This window comes from Dipodomys spectabilis, unplaced genomic scaffold, assembly GCF_019054845.1.
Source record: "Dipodomys spectabilis isolate Male_0828 unplaced genomic scaffold, ASM1905484v1 ptg000098l, whole genome shotgun sequence".
Lineage (NCBI taxonomy): Eukaryota > Metazoa > Chordata > Mammalia > Rodentia > Heteromyidae > Dipodomys > Dipodomys spectabilis.
In genome coordinates, this window is record NW_024870775.1 from 18,347,734 (window position 1) to 18,374,698 (window position 26,965).

At 39.9% G+C, this 26,965-nt stretch overlaps 1 protein-coding gene across 2 annotated transcripts; it reads left to right on the forward strand.

Moving 5' to 3' along the window:
* The first annotated feature begins 1,000 nt into the window (after nucleotides 1-1,000).
* Nucleotides 1,001-26,771, forward strand: Cd274 (CD274 molecule). 2 transcript variants are annotated; one of them, XM_042686873.1, is made up of 6 exons: nucleotides 1,001-1,201; nucleotides 10,375-10,440; nucleotides 12,386-12,727; nucleotides 20,870-21,154; nucleotides 23,573-23,683; nucleotides 26,613-26,771. In XM_042686873.1, the coding sequence occupies exons 2-6, from the start codon at nucleotides 10,389-10,391 to the stop codon at nucleotides 26,633-26,635; spliced, it is 813 nt and encodes a 270-aa protein (XP_042542807.1). In that variant the 5' UTR covers nucleotides 1,001-1,201; nucleotides 10,375-10,388; the 3' UTR covers nucleotides 26,636-26,771. The 2 variants fall into 2 exon arrangements, with proteins under 2 accessions (XP_042542807.1, XP_042542808.1); XM_042686874.1 differs by lacking the exon at nucleotides 1,001-1,201 and adding an exon at nucleotides 7,069-7,233.
* Nucleotides 26,772-26,965: the final 194 nt, after the last annotated feature.

Consider the following 26,965-nt stretch of genomic DNA (forward strand, 5'->3'; position numbering starts at 1 on the left):
CACACCTACTTTCTAGAATAAAAACCGAAGCCATGTGGGTATGCTGTTTACCATCTATGTGTTGTCTTGAAAAGGCTTCGATCAGGAAATCTAGTGGCAGAATTTACTAAGGTGTCTGGATTCTACAGTTGAAGATTCCTCCCCCTCCCCCCTGTAGTACTGAGGTCTGAACTCAGGGCCTTATATTTGCTTGACTGGTTTGCTGCTTACAAATTGGAGCTCTACCACCTGAGCCATGCCTCCATCCCCAAATATCTGAATACTAAAGGTAAAAATCAAAATCTGTAATCTTCATGGTTGCAGAGGTTGGCTTGCTTAAAATATATCAGGGATAAGTTTGTTGTAATCTGTTGAACTTTTTAAATTTAAATTTTATTGTCATGGTGATGTACATAGGGGTTACAGTTTCATAAGTAAGGTAGTCAGTACATTCCTTGTCGAACTTGTTACCCCCCCACTCTCATTTTTCTCCCACTTTCCCTCCCTCCCCAACGCCCCCTACCCTTGTTGTTGTTTTTAGGTACTATGTGATTTCTTTTTTCTTTTGTGTTTTTGGTTCACACTATGGTTTATCCCCTGTTGTCACTGTATTTGATTTGGTACCCTGGGTATGGTATATACATTTGGCTGAATTAGGGAAGGGAAGGGGAAAAAAACGGAGAGACAAAGGACAAAGTTGGGGAACCAGCGCAACCGTGATACTCACATGACCACATGTTGGAAATGGCCTGTAAATCTTTTGAACTGTTTTTTTTTTTTGGTCCTGGCTATGCTTAGCACTTGAACTTTGCCCCCCAAGCATTTTGTTTGTATTTTGGTTTTTGAACTAGGTCTCTTGGGGTCTCTTCTTTCTCAAAGGCTGGGCTTAGGGGTGTGGTGTACACCGATCCTTTCATTCATTTTTTGAGAAAACCCAGACCGTAAACTCCACTTTTGGTTTCGTTTACATCTGAGGATCTCGTTCCTCTCCACTTCCTCCCCCGCCCCTCTGCGCTGGGAGGGGAAACTGACTCCCAATTCTCCAATTCCTCGCGCCCAGCTGGTTTTCTGGTTTTCCCCAGGAGGGGCTTCAGCCCCAGTGGGCGGAAATCTCTGGAGCCCAAAGTAATTAGCACCTGTCACCAAGGCGCCACTAGCCCCTGCCTGCCTGTGTCTCCCGTACCCTCGAGTCTCCGAGTCTCTGCCGCGTCGCCGCCTGCAGGTAAGGAGAGGTCCCCACTGCCCTGAGTCTCTAGCCCAGCTCCTAGGCGTTTTAAAGGCTGAGGCTAGACCCTCTGGCGATGGAGAGAAAAGGGGGCAAAGAGTGGAACGCGATGCTACTAGTTATTGCCGTTGCAACAATATGTCTGGCAACAATATAGCTGGCCTTTGGAAAAGGCATGGCGACGTGGATGTATTGCTTTACTGTCAGCCTTATATGCTTATGTGAAATGTGATCTGGAGGTGGATTAGCTGGAGTGATAGAGAAATTCCTAGTCTGGATTGATTCAGGATGTCTAGGTCTGGCATTTGGGGTAATTCATGCTATCTACAGCATCTCCTATGGTCTCCTCCCTGCCCTCAGATACAGGACTCTGGAGCCTAAATTCATTGCTCTATCTGTTCAGAGGACCTTAAAGGCATTGGAGAAGCCTGAGTGAAAATGTTAAAAATAGTTCCTAGACATCTTGACATTGTCCTAAATAAAAGCTCAGATGCCTCTCTCTCTTTCTCTCTCCCTCCCTCTCTCTCTCTCTCTCTTCCCCTCTCTTTCTTTTTCTTTTTCCCTCTTTTTTTTTGTCAATCCTGGGGCTTGAACTCAGGACTTGGACACTGCCCCTGAGCTTCTTTCGCTCAAGGCTAGCACTCTACCATGTGAGCCACAGTGCCACTTCTGGCTTTTTCTGCGTATGTGGTACTGAGGAATTGAACCCAGAGTTTCATGCATGGTAGGCAAGCACTCTACCACTAAGCCACATTCCCAGCTCAGTTGTCTTATAAAAAGGAATAAGAAATTGGGCTCATGCCTGTAATCCTAGCTACTCAGGAGGCTGAGATTCGAAGCCAGCCTAGGCAGAGAAGTCTGAGACTTGTATCTCCAATTAATCACAGAAAAAGTCAGAAATGGCACTGTGGCTCAAGTGATGAGTGCTAGCTGTGAGCAAAAGGACCTCAGGGACAGCAGCCAGACACCAGGACAGGCAAAAATAAAAGAAAACAAAAAGGAATAAGAGAACAGATATTCTACTATTTTTAATCTGAATAAATTACTGTAGATGCATTTTCTTTTCCTTTTCTTTTCTTTTTTGCCAGTCCTGAGCTTGAACTCATGGCCTGGACACTGTCCCTGAGCTTCTTTTTGCTCAAGCTAACACTCTACCACCACTTTGGGCTTTTTCTGTTTATGTGATATTGAGGAATCGAACCCAGGGCTTCATGCATGCTAGGCAAGCACTCTGCCACTAAGCCTGTAGATGCTTTCTCTATTAATTAACTATCCTTATAAAATGTGCGTGTGTGTGTGTGTGTGTGTGTGTGTGTGTGTGTGTGTGTGTGTGTGTGTGTGAGACAGCACTAAGATTTGAACTCTGGGTCAGAATGCTCTCCTTTAGTATTTTCATTCAAGGTTAGCACTTTACCACTGGAGCTATAGCTCCACTTCTGGCTTTTTGTGGGCTAATTAGAGATGAGAGTATCACAGAGTTTCCTTCCTGGGCTGGCTTTGAACTGAAATCTTTATATCTTAGCTTCCTAAGCTAGCTTGAATTACTGGCATGAGCTGTTAGCACCCAGATGCTTTCTAATATTTTTAATATATTTTTTTTGGTTGGTCATGGGGCTTGAACTCAGGGGACTGGGTACTCTTCCTGAGCTCTTTTGCTCAAGGCAGCACTCTAGCTCTTTGAGCCACAGCTCCACTTCTGTTTTTTTAGTGATTAATTGGAGATAAGAGTCGGGAACTTTTCTGCCCAGGCTGGCTTCGAACCACTATCCTCAGATCTCAGCTTCCTGAGTAGCTAGGATTACAGGTGTGAGCCACTGGTGCCCGGCTTTTAATTTTTTTTCCCCAGTCTGGAGGCTTGAACTCAGGGCAAGGGCACTGTCCCTGAGTTTCTTTTGCTCAAGGCTAGCACTCTACCACTTGAGCCACAGTGCTACTTCTAGTTTTTTCTGGTATGTGATACTGAGGAATGAAACCCAGGGCTTCATGCATGCTAGGCAAGCACTCTATCACTAAGCCACATTCCCAGCCCTAATTTTTTTTATTGTTATTATAAAGAGGGGTTACAGTTACATATGTCAGGTAATGAGTACATTTCTTTTTGGACAATGTTACTGCTTCCCTTGCTTTCTCCCCGTTTTCCCTCATTCCCACCCACAAGTTATATAGTTCATAGTGAGTACCTCTAATAAGTTTTAATTTATACATTTCATCATATTGGCTAACCAAATGAGATAAATCTCGTATTGCTAGATCTAGAGGTTATGTATAGTAGTTCATGACTTTTGTTACATGTAACACTTTGGGACATTGCTAGCTATTTACTCATATAAACTCTTAGAAACCTAACTACTGAGCTAGTGTCTAAAAGGCCTTTAGTGAAATCTGAAAATTGCTCTCCAGAAGGGATGTCAGTTGATCATGAACATGACCAAAATATTTAAGGAGAACTATGGTATCATGCAGAAGAAATCAGCTTTTTTCAGTGGAAGAAGGCAAGACAGCAGTTAAGAGTGGTCTTTAAGAAAGCCACCAACATTCTGTGGGGAACTGAAGCATATGTAAAAAAAAATGTGTCTCAGCGTGACTAAGGGGAAAAGTGTTTGGGCACAGGACTTAGTAAAGCTTGATAGAGCTTGAAATTGTGTAAAGATTCAATAGGTCAACTCCTTTTTGCGGGGGGAGGGGTGGTGGTGGTGCCTGTCCTAGGGATTGAATTTAGAGCCTAAATGCTGTCCATGAACTTCTTTTGCTCAAGGGTGGTGCTCTACCCCTTAAGCCACAGTTCCACTTCTGGCTTTATTTTTATTTATTTATTTATTTATTTTTGTAGTTGAACAGGGATAAGAATCTCACAGACTTTCCTGGGGGGCTGGCTTTGAACCTGGATCCTCAGATATTAGGCTCCTGAGTAGCTAGGACTACAGGGTGAGCTGCTGTGGCCAGCTTAGATCAATTCTCTTTTTTTTTTTTTTTTTTTTTTTTTATTGTAAAGCTACTATACAGAGGGTTACAGTTACATGAGTGAGGTTATGAGTACACTTCCTCTTGAACATTGTTACCCCCTCCATTGTTTTCCCCCTACCATCCCCTCCCTCCCTCCCTTCCCCGAGGTTCTTTTTTTTTTTTTTTTTTGATTGTGATTAAATGATTACATAATTTCAAAGTCACAAGTTCATTCTAACTTCCCTGGAGCAAATTGTCTACCACAGTCTGTAATATATAACAGTGTTCACATGTTATATACCATATTTGTGATCAGCAGCATGAGGATATTTAGTAGTGGTTCAACCAGATGAGCGGGAGTTCTTTGTTTCTTAAGTCCTGTTAGTTTTGTCGTATCACCTAACCTTTTGGATTTAGCATCCACTTATGAGGGAGACCATGTACCGTTTGTCTCTTCGTTCTTGGCTTACCTCGCTCAACATGATTCCTTCTAGCTCCATCCATTTCCCTGCAAATGCCATTATTTTGTCATTTCTAATGGCTGCATAATATTCCATTGTAGATCAATTCTCTTATAACTTAGTCTTACTTTGTTTTCCTCCTGGCCTGGGAAGAGAGGAATGCTATGGCTTCCATAGCATAGTACTGGACTTCCCCCAGGGACAAACCCACTTCCCTATCTCTGAATGATACATCATTACTTCCCCAGTTCACCTTTACTGCTCTGTGAATGTCTTTTGTTCTTATGAGAAATCCACACTGGGTTACAGTGTCTTACTGGAAATAAGAGCATTGTTGTTGTCTACATTCTTTTCTTAGGCTAATTACCCTGGTGTGGGGTCTAGAAGTCAAAGAGTGTTTATTTACACAATAGTTTCCATTCTTTTTTTTTTTTTTGGTCAGCCGTGGGGCTTGAACTCTGGGCCTGGGTGCTGTCTTTCAGCTCTTCAGCTCAAGGCGAGCGCTCTACCACTTGAGCTACAGCGCCACTTCCGGTTTTCTGGTGGTTTATTGGAGTTAAGAGTCTCACGGTCTCTCCTGCCCGGGCTGGCTTTGAACCGTGATCCTCAGATCTCAGCCTCCTGAGTAGCTAGGATTATAGGCGTGAGCCACTAGTGCCCGGCTAATAGTTTCCATTCTTGTCCCCGCCCCCCCCCCACTCCCCTCATTAGTGACTGCTGTACTCCAAGAGAATGGAGTCTTGCTGGACAAAAGATGATGACAAAATAGGTAATTGTAGAATCAGATCTATTACCATATTATCACACCTAAAATTTTCTACCAGATACATTAAATGATAAGAACTGCACAAGACTCTCCTATAATCATTGACATCATTAGGCATGATTCTTCAGAGGATTTCATGTCCCTTGGTTTTATTCAGTAATGCTTTGCTTAGAGTTAGTGGTAAAATGCTCCAGTTCGGGACCCCAAAAAGACCACCAGAGACCAAGATCGATGTAATCAGCAGCCAGGTATTAATTGCGAGCTAGCTCGGTCCTCTGCGCACACAGCAAACAACTGGTGACGCAGAGAGGCCCGAGCCTAGGGTTTGCAGCAGTTTTATACAGTCTTTGGGGAAGCCTGGGGCTTTGCACTCATCATATCACTCCTTGACAAATCAACACAAACCACAGGAAAATCATAAAACGTCTCTAAAACATGATTTGCGTGAGCAATGGTGGGAAGGAATCTAGAAAGGGTTATTGGTCAGATCAAGGGGTGTGGTAAAGGGAGTACCTGCAGAACTGCTGGACTTTCTGGTTAGATATTGGTCACCACTCCTAGGTGGGGGTTATCTGGAATCTCAGACAATTCACCTTGGGCTTATCTTAGGCAAGCACCATCTGCAGTTTTCCAAGAACTGTTTGCACTTAGCTTTCTGCAGTATTTTCTGGCTTTAGGACTGCAGTAGGTCAGAGGCTAAATTTCAGAATAAAATGAGGTCCCAGGTAAATTATTGGTCAGGTCTTTCAGTAGTATCTTATGTGTTTTTCTTTTTTTAGCCAGGCCTGGGGCTTGAACTCAGGGCCTGGGCACTATTCCTGAACTTCTTTTGCTCAAGGCTAGCACTCTACCACTTGAGCCACAGTGCCACTTCTGGCTTTTTCTGTTTATGTGGTACTGAGGTATTGAACCTAGGGCCCTCTACTACTAAGTCACAACCCCAGCCCCTCTTAAGTGTTTTTCTGAAGCCTCATGTGCTCTCAGGCCTAGATGCTATACCTCCTCTCCATCTATAGGGAGGATAGAGAGAAATAAAAATTGTGTTTCTGGTACTAGCAAGAGGATAATGACATATTTTGTTTTACCCTTTTGATATAGAGCATCTTTTTGGGGAGGGGGAAAGGGCTATGTAGCCCTGGCTGGCCTTGAACTGGTAGTGATCCTCTTGGCTCAGCCTTTCAAGTGCTGGTGCTAGTACACATATCTTTTTTTTTTTTTTTTTGACTCTAAGGGTTCATACTATTACTCTTTGATAAGAAAACCAGTACTATAAACAGACAGAGGAAGTGGTAATGCCCAAAGAACTGAACACTAAACAAATTGATGAAAAAAATTCCTGTTTTACCTCTCGGCAATCCAACTAGAAAACAGTATTAGTGTCTGACTCTGGTGGCTTTTGTAAGGAAACACCCACCTTGCAGGCCTAATCTCTGCCCTCAATGGCAGCACCTGCGCCACTTCCAGCCTCCAATATAAAAGGGGCTTCCAAAGAGCCAGATGGCGCCATTTTCTCCCTTTCTTCATGAGAACTTGGCCTTCTCTGTTCTGCTGGCAATAAATCTTTCCTTCTACTTAATTTCAGTCCGTGTGGTCTTTCAGGTTACTTTCTTTGGGTTACTTCCTTCCCAGGTTTTACATTTTCTCCTTCAGTTTATGCCTATAATCCCAGCTACTCAAGAGGCTGAGATTGGGGGACCATGATTTGAAGCCAGCTCGGACAGAAAAGCCCATGTGACTTTCATCTCCAATTCATCAAATAAAAACCTGAAGTGAAGATATGCCAGCCTTGAGTGAAAAGCTAAGGAAGAGTGTGCTGGCTCTGAGTTCAAGCTTTAGTACAAGACAGTGAAAAGAAATAGGTAAATATGTAACCCATATTAGCACTGGGTAAAAATTACAATGTTTATGTTAACAGTATTCAGCATGTGTCAAGAACTATTCTTTCTCCTTGATTTACAATTCCCTTTAGGAAAATGTATCCTCAAGGCCTAGCCTGGGCTTAGCATACAATAAATAGATGCTTGGTGAATATACAAATAGGTATGGAAACAATATTATATGTAATAAGGGAAATAAATATCATAGGACAATTAAATAAGATGTTTGTGAATATTATGCAGCAAAAGATATCATAATCTTAAATAAAATCAGTATTTAATGTATAATAAGACAATAGTCACTTTTAAGGATTAATAGGGAAAAAGACTGAATGAATGCTTATTTTCTGAAATGCTCATGGTAATTGCAGTTTCTCAATCTTGACTCTATGGACATTTTAGACCAGATGTGTCTTTGTTGTAAGGGTGCTGTCCTGTGCCTTGTAGGAGGCTTAGCTGCATGTTTGGTCTCTAATTCTTATTTCCAATAGCAACTCTCCTCAATTACCAACCTCTTTTGACAACCAAAATGATTCGTGGGTCATGGTTTGAAGCCAGCCTATGCAGGAAAGTCCATTGAGACATTTGACTCCAATTAGCCACCAAAAAGCCAGAAGTGGAGGTATGGCTCAAGTGGTAGCATGCTAGTTTTGAGTGGAGGAATAAAAGCTCAGGGCTAGCACCCAAACCCTGAGTTCAAGGCCCAGAACCAGTACGCGCATGTCTGCATGTGCACACACATACACAAATGCATCTAATGATTTAGGCTATCAGGATATTCTCAGTCTGTGACTATTGATAGTAATATTATCGTTTTACACATATTCTTGTGTGTATATGTTTATTTGGAAGATTATGGTATTGCTTCCTGTCTAAGCTGGCACCTGGGCCACAATGCACCTATTTTAGGCTTTTCTGTAGCAGCCTGGGTAGCAGGTGCAAGCCATTGAGCTAAACTCTTGGTTCAAAAAGGTATCTTATCAACTTCTCTATCCAGGGTCACCTTAAACCACAGTCCTACCAATCTCAGACTCCTGATTAGCCAGGATAAGTGAGCTAACTGTTCCTAGCAACATTTAAAATATTAACAAATTACCAAGTTGCCCTAAAAAAAAGTTCTTCATGTTCCTATCACTACTTCATGTTCTACTTCATGTTCCTACCACTAGTGGGAAAGAAAGCCTATTTAACCATATACTTACAAACACTAAATATGAGGAATATTTATGACTTTGGTCAAGCTAATAAATGAAAGATGGTGTCATATTTTAAATATACTTTTAAAAAAGATTTTATTAGCATAAATTAGTAGTGCAAAGGGGATTTCATGGTGGTGTTTTCATAGATGTATACAATGTATCCCCTAATCAATTAAGTATATATTTTTATTGGTAAATGAACATTCTCTGCTATGTTTACTTCCTTTTTAAATTCTATTGTAAAGATGCTGTCTGGAGGGGTCACAGTTGCATGAGCGAGGCAGTGAGAACATTACTTGCTGCTCATTGTTACCCCTTCCCTTCCTTGTGGTTATCCCATTATCCCTTCTCTCCCCAATGTTTATCTCTTATTTGTTATTCTCTGTGCTAAATATATAAACCTTTCCCTCATTTTCCTATTTTTTTTTGGTCCGGTCGTGGGGCCTGAACTCTGGGCCTGGGCGCCTGTCCCTCAGCTCTTCAGCTCAAGGCGAGCGCTCTACCACTTGAGCCACAGCACCACTTCTGGCTTTTTTTCTTTTTGTTTATGTAGTGCTGAGGAATCGAACCCAGGGCCTCATGCATGCAAGGCAAGCGCTCTACCACTGAGCCACCTTCCCAGCCCCCTCCCCTTTTTTTGTATTTCTTATTGATTTTTCAGGAGCTACATAATTATATATAAAATTGTATTAAAACTGTTCATCTGCTTTATACATGTATAACATTGATTGTGAATATACATAAAAGTTGGAGAGACACTAAGCGGGAAAACTGACTAATCAAAGTGTGTAAATATATGTACAACACAAAGGAGGAAATACATTTATAGTGGACAGATTGGCTAAAATACAATGCAAATCTTTTACTCCTCTATTTGGATATAAGCCCAAAGATAAGAATGATATCCTTTCTTGCTCATTGCTCTTTTTTCAGTGCCTGAAATAGTGTAGTATCTTATACAGTTCAGTGTTTGCTGAATGAAAGAATTAGTAACACTTTAAAAATGGAGATAGCAATCCAGGAAGATACTTCTGGAAAAGTAACATGAGACAGTTATACCTTAGTATAAATTGGCTCAATCTAATTCTTTCTCCTTCCCACCCTCTGACATTAGTGAATGATCACTGAGAACATAGGCTGTACAATTTGAAGTGAGATGCAGAAAGTAAAATTTTGAAGAGTGAACCTGGCCTAGTTGGGATAGTAAAGTGGAATTTTTTTTTTTTGTTGTTGTTGTTGTTGTTGGTCATGGAGGCCAAATTCTGGGCCTGGGCGCTGTCCCTCAGATCTTCAGCTCAAGGCCAGTGCCCTACCCCTTGAGCCACAGTGCCATTTCCAGCTTTTTTCTGCTTATGTGGTGCTGAGGAATCGAACCCAGGGCCTCAGGCATGCAAGGCAAGCACTCGACTACTGAGCCACCTTCCCAGCCCATAAAGTGGAAATCTTGAGTAGTTAAAGGATAACATGAACGTATTTGATTGTAGGGGAGAAAAAGCATTGGAAGGTGGGAGGAATGGAAGTTAACTCCTTTTTTGCCTTGACATTTTTGCATGTTTGGGTTTCCAGATATGTTGCAATGAAAAGCCATAAAATAGCTGTGAGGATTTGGGTATAATGCCTTCTTCTTGGCTTTACTTGCCCATTACATTTTTTTTCAGGGCCTATAACTAATTTTAATATGACTCTCATCATATGGCTTTAATGGGTCTGGACTATTAAGTGAAGTTATTGAACTTCCAAATCATTTGCTATGTTTCCACACAAATCAGTCCTAGTCTGGTTTTCAGTAGTACTTTAGTTTAGAAGTAGTTTATGCATAATTTTTCTAACTTATTTTTAGGAGCTACTTATATATTAAAACTTTAATCTTCTAATACTGTCACATGGTGTGTTCACTCTTCTTTTTTATCTTTTCTATTATTAGGTAATTCCAGAAACATGAGGATACTTAGTATCTTTATATTCACAGCCTACTATAATTTACTTAATGGTAAGTAATCAAATCCTGTTATTATTTTCTGTATGTTAAATATTTTAACCTTAAGTTAAAAACTAAAATAGTAATTTTAAGTGCATGTCATTTTCTTATAGGAAAATACTTGTTTTTTTCCTTTTCCAGTGTAGAGGTTGAGCTCAGGGCTTTACTCTGTTCCTGAGCCTCCTTGTGCTCAACGCACTCTATCACTTGACCCAGAGAACCTCTTCCAGCCTTTTCTGAGAAGTTTATTGGAGATGAGAGTCTCATGTTCTTTCCTGCCCCAGATGGCTTCAAACCGTGATCCTCAGATCTCGGCATCCTGAGTAGCTAGAATTACAGGTGTCATTGGCATCTGGCAATAAATTCTTTTTTCCCTTTATTTTATAAACAAGTCAGCTATGTCTATATAAAGATAAAGAAAACATAGGCAATCCAAAATGAGCAGATTACCTATTTCCCAGTTATAATTACTGGATATTTCTGTGAAAATAGCCTATAGTAATACTTCAGTTTGTTTGTTATAAACAAGTCTGGGAACATTCTATATATATTGCTTATGACTTTTTTTTTTTTGTCTTTTGTGGGGCTTGAACTCTGGGCCTGGGTGCTGTCCCTAAGTTCTTCAGCTCAAGGCTAGCACTTTACCACTTGAGCCACAGTGCCATTTCCTGCTTATGACTTTCTAATGAGATATCTTTCCTATAAAGTTTATTTTTTTGTGCCAGTCATAGGGCTTGAACTTGAGACTTGTGTGCTAGCCCTGAGATTTTTTGCTCAAAGGTTAATGTTCTAGCATTTGAACTATGGCTCTACTTCAGGCTTTTTGGTTCTTAATTGGAGATAAGAGTCTCATTACCAGCCTTGGGCTGGTAGCTCATGCCTATAATCCTAGCTACTCAGGAGGCAGAGACCTGAGGATCATGGTTTGAAGCCAGCCTGGACAGAAAAATCCATGGGACTCATCTCCATAAACTGCTCAGAAAAAGCTAGAAGTGGCACTGTGGCTCAAGTGGTAGAGTGCTAGCCTTGAGTACAAAAAGGTTCAATGGCCAGGACCTGAGTTCAAGCCGCAGGATGAGCAAAAAAAAAAAAAAAAGGTCTCAGACTTTTCTGCCCAGGCTGACTTTGAACTTCAATCCTCAGATCTCAGCCTCCTCAGTAGGTGGAGTTACAGGAATGAGCCTCCAGTGTCTGACTTCAATGAAGCTATTCTAAAGAACAATTCTAACATACATGGAAATCGTCAAGGTGACCCAACATCCTGAGACTCTGCCTAAATTTCTAAATGTATTTCTTCTGGACAGAGAACCAATGAAAATTTAAGGCAATAAGAAGGAAGGCCATTAGATGCTACTATTCAGTCTATTAAAAGCATGTAGGTGTTCAATCAAGGGACATTCTGGAGGATACTAAGTCTTTCTAGTTATAATTACTCCATTATTATATATTTTTATAGTAATATATATTTATGAGTTATGACAACTTGCTTAGTTAATGTTATTTTATTATTATTACATAGGAATAAGATATGGTGTTTGAATAGGTTTCAAACCCATTGAATAAAACATGTTTTTGTTGTTGTTGTTGTTGTTGGTTGTGGGACTTGAACTCTGGGCTTGGGCACTGTCCCTGTACTCTTCAGCTCAAGGTAAGGACTCTACCACTTGAGCCACAATACCACTTCTGGTTTTCTGGTGGTTAGTTGGAGATTAAGAGTCTCAGGGACTTTCCTGCCCAGGCTGGCTTTGAACTGTGATCCTCAGATCTCAGCCTCCTGAGTAGCTAGAATTACAGGCATGAACCACCGGTGCCCGACTAAAATATGTATTTTAAGGAAGCAAGTCCTTCAATAAAATGATCATGTAACTCACCAAGTGATATGATTTTAAGCTGTACACAGTTTGGAAATGTTCTGAGAAATTTACATGTTCTGATGGTTGTTCATCTTCCTTTGCAGCATTTACTATCACAGTCTCCAAGGACCTATATGTTGTAGAATATGGCAGTAATGTGACGATGGAATGCAGATTCCCAGTAGAAAATCAATTAGACCTGATGTCATTGGTTGTTTACTGGGAAAAGGAAGAGAAGCAGATTATTCAGTTTGTAAATGGGGAAGAGGACCCGAAGGATCAACACAGTAGCTACAGGCAGAGGGCCTGGCTATTGAAGGACCAGCTCTTCAAAGGAAATGTTGCTCTCCACATCACAGATGTGAAGTTGCAGGATGCAGGTGTTTATTGCTGCATGATCAGCTATGGTGGTGTAGACTACAAGCGAATTACTTTGAAAGTCAATGGTAAGAATTATAAACAATTCTTGTTTTTTTTTTTTTATTAAAAATATCCCAAAGTGTTGAGAGAGCTCTTTGTTCTTAGAAGTCTAGACTTGCAACAGAATGACAGCAAGCTGTTCATTCATTCATCCATTTCATTCATTTATACACTCATATGAGTGAACACACTTGAGCAAAGAAGGAACCTTTCTTGGACATCTTATCCTTGTCAACTACTGGAGATCCAGGAACCAAACAACACAGAGTCATGTACTATAGTAAGTTCAGCTTTCAAAAAAAAAAAAATTCCTAATTTTTGCTCTTTTATTATGGTAAACATAATACTTATATTTTCAAATAATACATATACCATGGCAGAGATGAAAATGAATTGCAAAAGTGCCCCTCCTCCCTTCGCTACCAATAACCTTCTTCCCTTCACCACCATATTGGCATGCAGATATAGAAACCACTGTTTGTATGTTCCCCAGGAATTTTTTTTATCCATTTACTATTATTGTACCATTAGTCCTACCACATTTTCCTGCCTTTGAACCTCTCATGTCAGACCCAAATAAATATATAAAACTAATGCAATTGTTAAGTTTAAATTAAAATAAGGACTTGACGTCTATCTAAGACAGCATAAAATAGTCATATGGAGAAAACTAATATTGCACAGAAATAGAACAAATTATGCTTACCAGGCATGCATTCATCTCAAGAATCTATACTGATGTTATGTTGAAGTGTAAAAGAGGAACTGTGAGTGTTAATTCCTGGGGTACTGACCCACAAATATGTCATCAGACCATTTGAGTTCAAACTTTGGGTTGGGATTAGGTAAGGGGAGAAAAATACCCACTACCACTGCTTTCACTGTTGAATTTCATAGAATTGAGATCTGCAAGGATTCCAGGCATGTGTAGTAATACTAACTCCCACGAAGAACAGAAATCCCCACCAAGGGTCATATACTTCCCGCAGTGATACCTTTATCATTTGGAACTTTGTTGGATAGTTGAAATTTCTCTATATTGAGTTGAATCTGTCTTCTTTAGACATAGCTTTGAAATTATGTGCCTACTTCTTTTTTTTTTGTCGGTCGTGAGGTCTGAACTATGGGCCTAGGCGCTGTCCCTCAGCTCTTCAGCTCAAGGCTAGCACTCTACCACTTGAGCCACAGCGCCACTTCCAGCTTTTTCTGCTTATGTGGTGCTGAGGAATTGAACCTAGGGCCTCATGCATGCAAGGCAAACACTCATTGTGCCTACTTCTTTCGTTACTAGTATTTTGACTAGGATTAAACAGTTAAATAATTAAACAGTTAAATAGAATTAAATAATTTCCCCTTAGTCTTTTCGTTCCTGAACTGTCATCAATAATATAAGCATGAAAAATTTACATTTATCATAAAGGTCACCAATTACTAAGAACTCAAACATAAAAAATTAGCCACTGGTAGCTCATGCCTATAATTCTAGCTACTCAGAAGGTTGAGATCTGAGGATGGAGGTTCCAAGCCAGCCCAGGCAATAATGTCTGTGAAACTCTTATCTCCAGTTAAGCACCAAAAAATCCAGAAAAGAAGCTGTGGCTCAAGTGGTAGAATGCTAGTCTTGAGCATAAACCTCGAGGCCCTGAGTTCAAGCCTCACCTCAGGACTGGCAGCACAAAAAAAAAAAAGAAAAGAGCATAAAACTACATAAAGATTACTTACCTATTTTATGATATATTACTAAGTCATTGATGCTGGATCAAATAATGCTATTATTAAGAAGATAGCACTTGCTGCATGCTGGCTGCTCATGCCTGTAATAATCCTAGCTTCTCAAGAGGCTGAGATCTGAGGATCACGGTTCAAAGCCAGCCAGGGCAGCAAGTTTGTGAGACTCTTATCTCCAATTAACCATCAGAAAGCCAGAAGTGACACTGTGGCTCAAGTGGTAGAGTGCTTGCCTTGAGCTGAAGAACTCAGGGACAGCGCCCAGGCCCCGAGTTCAAGCCCCATGACCAATTGAAAAAAAAAAAAAAAGGAAAAGATGTCACTTATTGATATTTCCAGCTTTTTTTTCAGTTAATCAATAGGTGTCAGGTATCTATTATATTCTAAATTATTTGAAGAAATCATCAAACTTTAAGCCCATGAATAGTCAGCATTTTTAGACTGAGCTAGCAGAAAACAACACACACACACACACTAAAATATTATTTTGGCAGTTGGAAACAAGGAAGAATAGAGTTTAAATTTCTAACACAAGCATCTCTTCTAAGTCTATTAGGAATATGTAGGGAGTGGCCAGGGAGTAGTCTTTACAGTAAGGAAGATATTCCAAGTTATATGTGTTCCATGTCTCTTTGACACAGTAGGAGATTTTCTGATATTGTTAGTTTTTCAAGTGAAGGATACTTTTTTTGTTGTTGTTTTTTTGTTCTGTCATGGGGTTTGAATTCAGGGCTTGGGCGCTGTCCCTGAGCTTTTGTGCTCAAGGCTAGCACTCTACCAATTTGAGCCATAATGCCACTTCCAGCTTTCTGGTAGTTAATTGGAGATAAGAGTCTCATGGAAGTTGTTCCTGCCTGGGCTGGCTTTGAATTGGGGTCCTCAGATCTCAGCCTCCTGAATAGCTAGGATTACAGGTGTGAGCATCCAGCATCCAGCCAGTGAAGGATTCTTGATGGAACAAAGCAAATAAACAAACAAAATGGAGGATTTGATTTGTTTGACCATTCCAATTTATGTTAGAAATGACTAAATTGTATTCTTGTCATTTACATGTGGTTTGGGGGACATAAGTTGAGTTAGACCAAGAGTCTGAAACTTTGATCTCCTGAACAAATCTAGCCATGAAGCTTGCATACACAGAGACAGTGCTACTTATGGAAGTGTAGTGGCTGGAATGTAGAAGTTTTACATCCAAGGAAGTGAACTCCTGAGTCACCTCCTTATGCAAATGATTTCATAGTAACTGCTGGACTTCTCTTCCCATCACTGCAAATGTGTGGTAATTCAGCTTCCCCCTGGGGAGTTTACTCATCATGGGGTTTTAAAGGTGAGGAATTTTAAAACTGAAATTTGAAAGGATGTACTTTGGGTTAACTCAATTGTCACTATTACTTTGGGTGTTATTACATCTTTCCTGAGTATCTAGGATTATAGGTGTGAGCCACCAACACCCAGCTAGGTATCGAACTTTCAATTGAAAATGTTTTTCTTTAATCATTGAACTTAATATAGTTTTGGGAATTTTCATTCAGGGAAAATGAGATGGCCATTTAATACTTTCAGAAGCTTTAATGAGATCGAACAACTGAAAGAACAAAGTATTGCGTAGTTATCCTTATAAAGGTATTTTAGCCGGGTGCTGGTAGGTCGCCTGTAATCCTAGCTACTCAGGAGGCTGAGATCTGAGGATCACAGTTCAAAGCCAGCCCGGGCAGGAAACTCCGTGAGACTCTTTTCTCCAATAAACCACTAGAAAACCAGAAATGGTGCTGTAGCTCAAGCGGCAGTGCGCTTGCCTTGAGCTGAAGAGCTGAGGGACAGCACCCAAGCCCAGAGTTCAAGCCCCATGATTGACAAAAAAAAAAAGCTATTTTAATAACATGGATCAGAGATTAACTGTTATTCTCCACCAATTACATTCCTCCCCTAAGAAACGCCAGCTCTATTTAAGTATTCTCTATAACATCTATCTTTATCTAATATGTCCGGTAGTATATCATGTGATGTATTTTGATTACTGTCCCTTTCCTCCTCCTAGAACATAAACTCTACAAAGCCAGGGATTTTTGTCTGTTTTATTATCATTTTATCCCTAGGACTTGACATATATAGTAGAGTAATAGTGTGATATGAACACATAAAAAGTATTTGTTGAATGAGTGAATGATTTCCTCAAGTAAAACTGGCCTAACATTCTTGAAACTTGAACGTAAAAAGTTGAAAATTTATTTCTAAGGCTGTTCAGGAACTGTCAGTACTTTCTTAGGAAGAGGAGGAGCAATTCTATTATTACTGCTGCTCCTACTACTGCTAGCAAGAAGATATTGACACTAATGTTGCACTTGGTATGTGTTAGGCCCTGTATTAAGCTTTTTGCTCATATTATACGTTTGTTTACTCTTCAACTTGACTAGGTCCTTCATTACATCTAAGATGAGTATTTTTTTTGCATTTTACTACACTTAAAATGTTAATGTGTCTTTCAATATAAGGCATCTTAGAGTCAATTTTACATTGCATTATCCTTCCCATTTTAATAATGAGGAAATGATATTTGAAGTTTAAGCAGTTTACCTAAAGTCCACCCAGTTTGTAAGTGGCAAAGTGAGTTTCTAAACTCAGGCAGTCTGGCTTTGAAGTGTTTGCCCTCCAGAACTGTATTTTTCTGCCTATCTTTGCACTTCTGGAGTCTGTAGCAAGTTGTACAATGGTTTAAAAAGTAGTAAGCATTTATTGGTGTTGAACCAATGTAGGTGATCAACATTGCCCATCTGCTAAACCAGGGATTTGCAAAAAGTTTTGGTTACCTACCCCATCTAAAACCATTTTAAGGTAGTGTGTATATAACTGTACACTATATAACTATAGGATGTATATAAATATACTTCATATAATATACAAATTGTGTCAAGAGAAATTGCCATTCTGTAAGACAAAAGAATATAATTATCACCAGTTTCATATGGATTGTATGAAATCTAATGCATCAATCATTAAGTGGGTTTTTTTCCTATCATGGGGCTTCAACTCAGGGCCTGAGCACTGTCTTTGAACTCTTTTTTTTGCTCAAAGCTAGCACTTGACTATTTTTTTTTTTGGACAGTCCTGGGATTTGAACTCAGGGCTTAGGCACTGTTGCTGAGCTTCTTTTGCTCAAGGTTAGAACTCTACCACTTAAGCCACAGCACTACTTCTGGCTTTTTCTGTGTATGTGGTACTGAGGAATCAAACCCAGGGCTTCATGCATGCAAGGCAAGCACTCTACCACTAAGCCACATTACCAGCCACACTCTATGACTTTAAGCCACAGCACCATTTCTGGTTTTCTGGTGGTTAATTGGAAATAGCCTCAAATCTCAGCCTCCTGAGTAGCTAGGATTACAGGTATAAACCACAAGTGCCTGGCATTACAAATGCATTTTAAATGTATAAAAAACAGGCATTTTGGAGGGGGAAAATTTAACTATACATTAAAAAAATTTTTTTTTTGTTCCAGTCCTGATGACCTTTGTATTGTTCCTGAGCTTTTTTGCTCAAGGTCAGAACTCTATTCCTTTAGCCTCAGTTCCACTTCTGGCTTTTTAGTAGTTAGTTGGAGATAAGAATTTCATGGGCTTTCTTGCCTGGGCTGGCTTCTAACTGTGATCCTCAGATCTCAGTCTCCTGAATATTTAAGATTACAAATATGAGCTATTGGCACTAGACTAGCAAGCAATACTTTAATGTCTTGCTAATTGTAATGCTTAATTATCATTAATATATCAAGACAAAATGTTTCTTAGAGTAAAATTAACTATTAACACATGTACGTGGTCTCTGTAGTACTGAAATTTTAGGCAACACTTTTTCAGGCTCAATTAGGTACTTACTGTTTTAACTTCATAATAGGGTGACAAAATGCTACTTCTGATATTTTTCTTTTGGTTTCTGTTTTATATATTAGTATTGTCTTCAAATTCTGTTTCTTTGTGGGAAGCTTTAAAAAATTTTTTATGGGCTGGGAAGTTGGCTCAGTGATAGAGTACTTGCCTCGCATGCATGAGGCCCTTGGTTCGATTCCTCAGCACCACATAAATAGAAAAAAGCCAGAAGTGGTACTGTGGCTCAAGTGGTAGGGAACTAGCCTTGAGCTGAAGAGCTGAGGGACAATGCCCAGGCCCAGAGTTCAGCCCCCATGACCAACCAAAAAATTTTTTTTAAATTGTAAGGATGATGTATAGAGAGGTTAGTTACATAAGTTAGGTAATGAGTGCATTTCTTTTTAAAGAGTGTTACCCCCCTCCCTTGTTTTCTTCCAGTTTTTTTTCCCCTCCTGACCCTTCTCCCCTCCCCCCCCACTTTTTTTTTTTTTTTTTTTTTCTGGTCCAGGTACTTCAGTTCAGGGCTTGAGTGCTGTCCGTGAGCTTTTTTACTTAAGGCTAGTGCTTTACCACTTGAGTCACAGCTCCATTTTTTTGTGTGTTTTGCGGTTAATTATAGGCCTGAGCCACTGGTGCCTGGCTTGTGGGAAGCTTTTTTTTTTTTTTTTTTTTAATTGTGAAAATACTGTATAGAGGGGTTACAATTACATGGGCAAGATAATGAGTACATTTCTTTCTTTCTTTTTTTTTTTGGTTCTGGTCGTGGGGCCTGAACTCTGGGCCTGGGCGCTGTCCCTCAGCTCTTCAGCTCAAGGCTAGTGCTCTACCACTTGAGCCACATCGCCACTTCTGGCTTTTTTTTCTTTTTTTGCTTATGTGGTGCTGAGGAATCAAACCCAGGGCCTCATGCATGCAAGACAAGTGCTCTACCACTGAGCCACCTTCCCAGCCCCTGGGAAGCTTTTTAATTAGCTCATTTTATAAGATTAGTTTAGCTACAAGAGAATCTGAAAATCTATTATAACTCAATGTGAGTCAACTCCTCCTTTAAATAACATAAAATTCCCTTCTTCCCAGAAGATCCCTATGTGGCAGACAAGGTGAGACCTAGTGTCAATCAGCAAAGCTTAGGAAACTTAAATTATTCAATTGGTGATAAAACTACATGTAAGTAGAAGTTCTAACATTTTCATCATATATCTTCATTATGTGCCCTGCTTTAGAGACTGATGTAGTATATAATAATTCTTGTGGAATGGATTGCAGTTGTACTCCATTTATATGTGTTCCTCTGTATGAAACAACATCATCTTTCATTCTTCTTCCCTTAAGAAATGATCATAGGGCTGGGAATGTGGCTTAGTGGTAAAGTGCTTGCCTAGCATGCATGAAGCCCTGGGTTAAATTCCTCAGTACCACATACACAGAAAAAGCAAGAAGTGGCGATGTGGCTCAAGTGGTAGAGTGCTAGCCTTGAGCACAGAGAGGCTCAGTATTACAAGTAAAAGAACTGTTGTGCCAATAGAATAAAAACACAATAATGTCATTGCAATGAGCAAACAAGAATTAACATCCTATGCTATATCTATACACTATACAGTTCACTAGAATAGTCAGTGAACTTGGTATTTTAATACTAAAACTTCTTAAAATAATTATCTAAAATGGAATCACACTTTCTGTATTACTTATAATAGTTAAATGACATTAATATAGAGAGCACAGCATTTATAAAATAAATATTATAATGGATCAGAAATAGCATATGAGGGAAAGAATGACGAGATGGCAGAAATTATGGGATTTAGCTGTTAGTAGCATCCTGGTGTTTGTGCTGATAAGAACTATCTTGTGGTAATATAAGAGGTAAATAATGACACAAAATGAGTAAGGGGCATACAGCTGCCATGCAAGTTTTGTAACTTTTTGTAACTCCAAAATCGTGGTCAAATTTGAAGATGTATTTAAACTTCAGAAAACATCATTCAGAACATGCATTGGTTTTTTACAAATGAAAAAGAATAGATTTTCATATCTAACTTATGATTGACCTAAAGTTGCAAAAGCAAATGACACATCAAATTCAACTTATTCAATAAAGTCAAAATGGTACTTGACAGGTGGAAGGGTTTATAAAGATAGCTTTCCAACAATGAGAGGAAAATAATCAGGAATAAAATTTTAAAATGAGACTGTAAAATCTCTATCACTTTATAGCAAAGTATAGGAAGACTTGAGTAAACAGACATATTTTATATTTGTATTGAAAACCCACTGGTTTGGAACAAAAGATGACAATTTACTTTAAATCTGTACATTTTGTTTAAACCAGTAAACATGCCACTGTAATGTTTATAGCAAGACAATTGTTCTTCTGTGCCCAAACTTGGTCCAAGTTGGAAAGAAATTGTTGTGACAGACTAACAGGCACTAGTCCACTAGTGAGGCAGCTGAACATTAAGGTTATTTCTTTGAGAACCAGCCTGCATTGAGAAGCTTTCTAACGCAGAGCAACACTAAGCCAAGTTAGGAAGAGTAATCATGGGAGAAATCTCTGACTTCTCTTTGCTTATGACCTAGCCCCATACAACAAAATCAACCAGAGAATTTCCATGGATCCAGTCACCTCTAAACATGAACTAACATGTCAGGCTGAGGGATACCCCGAGGCTGAAGTCATCTGGACAAGCAGTGACCACCGAATCCTGATTGGTGAGACCAATATCACCCATTCCCAGAGGGAGGAGAAGTTTTTTAATGTGACCAGCACGCTGAGAATCAACACTACAGCCAATGAGATTTTCTACTGTACTTTTCGGAGATTAGGTTCCTGGGAAAACAATACAGCTGAATTGATCATCCCAGGTAACTGTCTGAATATGTCAAAATGTCTCGAACTCATGATGACTGCTCATCCTAGTCATTAGATGAGGGTTGGATAAGTGAATGACTGGATAACACTCTATTTATTAAATACATGCTATTTCTTCTCACACCCCCAAGTCATAGTGCTGCATAATAAATATTCAGCAGATGGTTTTTGAATATTCTCTACTTGCCAAGCAGCATATTAGGCATTGGCTATTCATGAACAAATAGGACAGTTCCCACTCCAGAAACAGGTAAGTGAACGTTTGCATGCGGGAAATGCTCCTATAATTGAAGAAGCTGGAGAGATTTAAGAGTGATATTCAACTACTGCCCTGTTTCCAGAACCCAAACCCCTAGCACATGAGTTGCTTCTTTCTTTCTAGAGTTCCTGTGGCAGGAAGTAAGCAGAATATAGTTTTCTATATTATTCCAAACAGAAGAGATACTTTTCCCCCATATGCCTTCTATAATATTTCAGCTCAGGGCAGTCTGCTTTGAACTACAAACCTGGGTGTTCTTGGATTTTTTAGCTGACAGCTGGCACTCTTCCATTTGCACCACATCTTTATTTCTGGTTATTTGGACATAAGAGTAAGCTGGATTTGTCTGCTTGGGCTGATGGTGAACCATTATTCTCAGACTTCAGCCTTCTGAGTAGCTAGAACTACAAGAGTGAGCTGCTGGTATCAGGCAGGGGAATTGTTTAATGTAAACCCAAAGGTGTTCTGAAAGCTGGGAGCCAGTGGCTCATGTCTACCTACTCAGGTGGCTGAGATCTGAGGATAATGGTTCAAAGCCAGCCCACGTAGGAAAGTCTGTGAGACTCTTATCTCCAGAAAACTCAAAGTGGTGCTGTGGCTCAAATGATGGAGCACTAGCTTTGAGCAAAAGAAACTCAGGGATAGCACCCAGGCGCCGAGTTCAAGCCCTACTACCACCACCATCACCACCAACACCACCACCACCACCAACAACAAAAGGTTCTAAGGTCACTTCTCACTCCCTTCCCCTAATAGATGTTGACAGTCAAACTCCAGAATGAAACTGACAGAGAAAACTAATGAAAATTTGGGTTAAAAAGTTGACCAATTTTCTTTATATATTGTATTGTGACCAAATAGGAAAAAATGTTTACAAAATAAGGAAGAGGCTCTTATGTCAAGAGATGGCATCTTTGTGTCATGGTACTCCTTTTCCTCCTGGGTGGAACCACAGATAGAGTCTGGGAGAAAAATAAGTAGCCTTGGTTCCTATGTGAGGAACAGAAGTTCCTTAACAGGTTGATCTTCCCTGTTCCTCTGTGGGCTACCCTTGCTAGTGGGCTTAGTCCTATCTTTAAGAATGCAAGAGGAAGTGACATCATCAAGACTGCCATTTAGTATTGAGCAGTCAAGTACTGTAGTACTATGCTAAGCACCCGAGAGCCTCACAAGAAATTTCTTAGTATTTCCATTTTGTAGCCTGCTTAGAAATCTTAGAGATAAGCTGGGCGCTGGTGGCTCACACCTATAATCCTAGCTACTCAGGAGGCTGAGATCTGATGATCAAGGTTCAAAGCCAGCTTGAGAAGGAAACTCCGTGAGACTCTTATCTCCAATAAACCACCAGAAAACCAGAAATGGTGCTATGGCTTAAGTGGTAGAGCACTCGCCTTGAGCTGAAGAGCTCAGGGACAGCGCTCAGGCCCTGAGTTCAAGCCGCATGACCGATACACACACACACACACAAACACACACACACACACACACACACACACACACACACACACACACAGAAAAATCATAGAAGTCTCAAAACTGGGTAAGAACAGCAGAATTCAGTCCCACTTTCACCTGTCCAAAGCCTAGGATTCCTCCACTTCTCCAGGGCTCTCACTTTCTTATCAAAATTATACCCTCACTGGTCATTAACTTCATGTATTTAAGAAAATTAATCTAAGGCCAAACTAAGCTTCTAGCATGATTATTCTCTTGACCAGTTCCCAACAAAACATTAGTTGGGCGTGGTGGCTCAAACTTAGAATCCTAGCTACTTGAGTGGTGGAGACTCGGAGATCATAGTTCAAGTCCATACCCAAGGCCCCCCAAAAGGTTTGAAAGACTCCATCTCAATGGATTCTCAATGGATGTTTGGGTGTGGTGGTTCATGCCTGTCATCCCAGCAATGAGGGAAGGGATGAAAGGAATAAAAATGAGATCCTATCTCAAAAATACCATGCAAAAAGGGCTATCAGAGTGGCTTAAGTGCTAGAGAACCTACCTAGCAAGGAAGAGGCCCTGCAAATATAAAGGACTGCAAATATACCTCTCTCTCTCTCTCTCTCTCTCTATATATATATATATACACACATATATATAGATATTACAGGTGCGTTTTTATATATACATAAAGTCAATTCTTTTTGTTTTTCAGAACCACCTGTGGGCCTTTCTGAAGACAAGAGGACTCACTTGGTGATGCTGGGATCCTTCTTGCTATTCCTTTTTGTCACACTCGCAGTCTTCATCTGCTTAAGAAAAGATGGTATGTCCTTCATTGCAATGGTTTTCACTGGGGATCTAGGGTAGTGCTTGAAGATGTTATTGTTGCCATAGTGGCACTTAGTAGGCAGAGTTAGAGAAGCTAAATATCTTATCATGTGCAGGCCAGTCCCACATCACAATGTCCTGTCCTACTCAAAATGCAATTTGGCAACACTGATGTAGTGATATGCTACCTTCCTTCCTCTTAGCTTTCCCTTTCAGGGCTCACTTTCAATTATGCAAAGTAGGTTTTAGCTATCGCTGGGGTGCACCTGTGTGCCACATCTTTTATCGGGCCTGCTCATTTTGATATTCTGGAGCATCGTCTATGTTGGAGGGTGGAACTGAATCCTCCAGTAGCATTTTTGAGGGACGAGATGGGATAATGGCTTTAAGGAAACTGACTTATTTTTGCAAGGTGATACAGTGACATTTCACTGTGCAATAGAAATCACAATGGAGCAGAATGGGATTGCTGTGTGGAGATCTGGTATACAGCAGTGTTGGGTGGGAAGATGGATATCTGTGGAGGTGGAAGAAAACTCAGTGGAAGAAACTACTGTTTATTCCTACCATGCAAAGAAGCAGAGCCTTAGAAGAGAAAGCACTAAAAACACCTGAGGGTGTCAGTTGGATTTGAGTATTGCATTAGTTGCAACATTACATTGAGCTGATTTCTGGGTATCATATATAATAAAAATAATTCCTTCTATAGTGCTGTGGTATTTTTACCATAGGACTATTTTGCAAGATATCTGAAGGAAGTGTTACATCATTAAAAGTAATTTGCATGTGTTTATTTCTCTACTTACTCTTGGGAGTGACTAATTTCCAAGGAAATGAATATATTTAAATAATTTCCTTCCATTTTAAGAAGATTCAGAGTAAACATTTCCCCCAGATTGAGACACATAACAAGAAATCCAATCATCTTTGAATAGAATTGTTTGATGTGAAATAGGGAAGTAGAATATGGAAGGGAATTCCAGTAGTTGTTGAGAAATTCCCCATAAGCTCTTAGAAAGGATGGGTGGATCTGGGAAACTGGTCTTACCTGGGTAGGAGAGGGGTTTAAATCTAACCAGTTTCCAAAGATGAGGGCTCTTGTCAGACCTAAGGTAGTTGACAATTATATGAGCATTAAGATTTGCATGAAGATGTGATTATTGCTAACTACTTTTTTTCTGGCCTTCATTAGGAGTTTATTCTGCCATTCTGTAAGAATGGTGGCAGCAAGTATGTTTTCACAATAAATGTCCCATTTAATTTGCAGGATAAGATATAAGATATTATTTTCTCTACTTGGGAGCTGTAGAAACTGAAAACCACAAAAGGGTTCCCTGGCTTGTTTCAAGTTACCCAGTTGGTTGGTGGTAGAGCTAGGATTGCAATCCATGTCCTCTTGTTTGTAATCCTTTGCTCAGTTGAAAATTCCTGTTTTTTTTTTCCATGTTGAAGTAGGACAGGTTTTCCCAGTGTGCACACTTATTTGCTTCCTGAGTTAGGAAACGGGATAAATCCAACAGCACAGGCCCCTGGAAACATTAGTTTTTCTTTTTTTGTTCTTGTTTCTTTGGGAAAAAGAAAAGATTCACTGGCTTTATGAATGGCCAGAAAACCAAGAGATAATAGGGTTCCTTATAATTTGGTCTATCCCTGGGAAAGATGGAAAAGTATATGCTCATAAAGAAAAATCTACGAGTAAAAGTATGTGCCTTAAACTTATGTGTTAATTAACCTAAAGGGTTGGGGCCCTGATATAAGGAGTCACAATTAGTGTGGTGAGTTAGAATTAAGAGTGTTTCATAGGAGGTTTGTCAAGTGGGATGTAGATGTGTGCTCTATAAAAATAGAACTGATTTCTTTTCCTCTTAGAATGGCAGATGTGGAAAAATGTGGCATCTGAGATACAAATTCAAAGCAAGAAAGTGTTGAGAGAGAATATCAGAAAATATGGGAAGTTGAAGGAAAAGGAAAGAAAAAAAAACTAAAGCAATAGCAGGGGGAAACCTATCCACTATGATCTCATTTCCTATAAAAAATGTCTGTTATACAGACTGCCGGCCCTACTCTGCTTTGCCAGTCTAACCTGAGTACTCCCCCACATTTGAAGAGATTTAGGAATGGTCCTCCAGTGAAAAGTGATCAGCTTTGTGGAGCGAGGAAAGAGAAAGATGGGCAGTTTCTCTTTGCTAACCTAAGTCTGTATCCCAATGTTTTCCTGCTATCAGGGACTATATCAACTTACAGATGAACCATTAACTACTAATTCATTAATCCTACAGTGGTGTACGTCAACCACTGTTAACTGTCTCAACTGTTGGATGAAATATCTCAGTTCACCCCCTGCCCCCAAACTGAGATAAATACTAGAATCATTCCAGTTATATAGAGAAAAACAAAGGACAAAGACGATAATGTAAAGTACCAAGAGCACACAGCTAATGACAAAAATAAAATTCTCTGGTCCATTAGCCTAACAGGAAATCTTCACTCTAACTCAATTTGCATCATTCCATTTGGCTACAAATGTCTACACTTACTAAAGGGTGGAAAAACCTCTCCCAAGTTTTATTAAACTAAACAATGAGCTCTGATTTAAATTAGTGTACTGAATTTGAACAAGCCCAGTCAGGTTTAATTATGTGTGCCATTTATGTTATAAATCTAGTTAGTAAGTATTTGGATCTTCCTACAAAACCAACCTTCCCAGTCAGCTAAGGACTGAGGAGTTTATCAAGATATCAGACTTTCAGCTTTAAAATCTTGGATAAACCGGAATGGTTAGTTATCTTTTATCATGTAAGGGTAACAGCATAAATATGTTTTACCTCATTCTCTTACTGTTGTATGGTATGACAGACTGAGTTTGTTTTACCTTTTCCCCCCATAATGCTTAATAAAATTAATATACTGTCATCATTCTCCAGACACACAGTTTGAGGAGACATAATCATCATTGAACTTCTGATCTTCAAGGAGGGATTCTTAGCTTAGAGTTTGGAAGTTCACAAATGAGAGGGCCTGTGGGATCCAGATGATGTTGGACTTAAAGGCCAAAGCTCTGAATGTGGAACCAGGGGAAAACAGAGAGAATGAAGAAAGCTGGAACCTGGGAGGAAACCCTGAGACTTCAAAGCAATGGAGAGCCTCATTGGTGCCTTGCAAAGGGAAAGCCAACACTCTTGAGTGAGGAGCCTTCCTGCATGTGGCCCATCACTCGTTTAGGAGAGTGGGCTGAGAATCCCTGATGGTCAGTTCTTGCAGAAATGCCCTTTGCCTC

What these genes read in the sequence shown, in the direction of transcription:
- Cd274 (XM_042686873.1), top strand. Translation starts at nt 10,389, where the DNA reads ATGAGGATACTTAGTATCTTTATATTCACAGCCTACTATAATTTACTT. An exon ending in AGCTGAATTGATCATCCCAG is followed by an intron (nt 21,155 to 23,572) that starts GTAACTGTCTGA and finishes TTTGTTTTTCAG; the next exon opens with AACCACCTGTGGGCCTTTCT. An exon ending in CATCTGCTTAAGAAAAGATG is followed by an intron (nt 23,684 to 26,612) that starts GTATGTCCTTCA and finishes ATCATTCTCCAG; the next exon opens with ACACACAGTTTGAGGAGACA.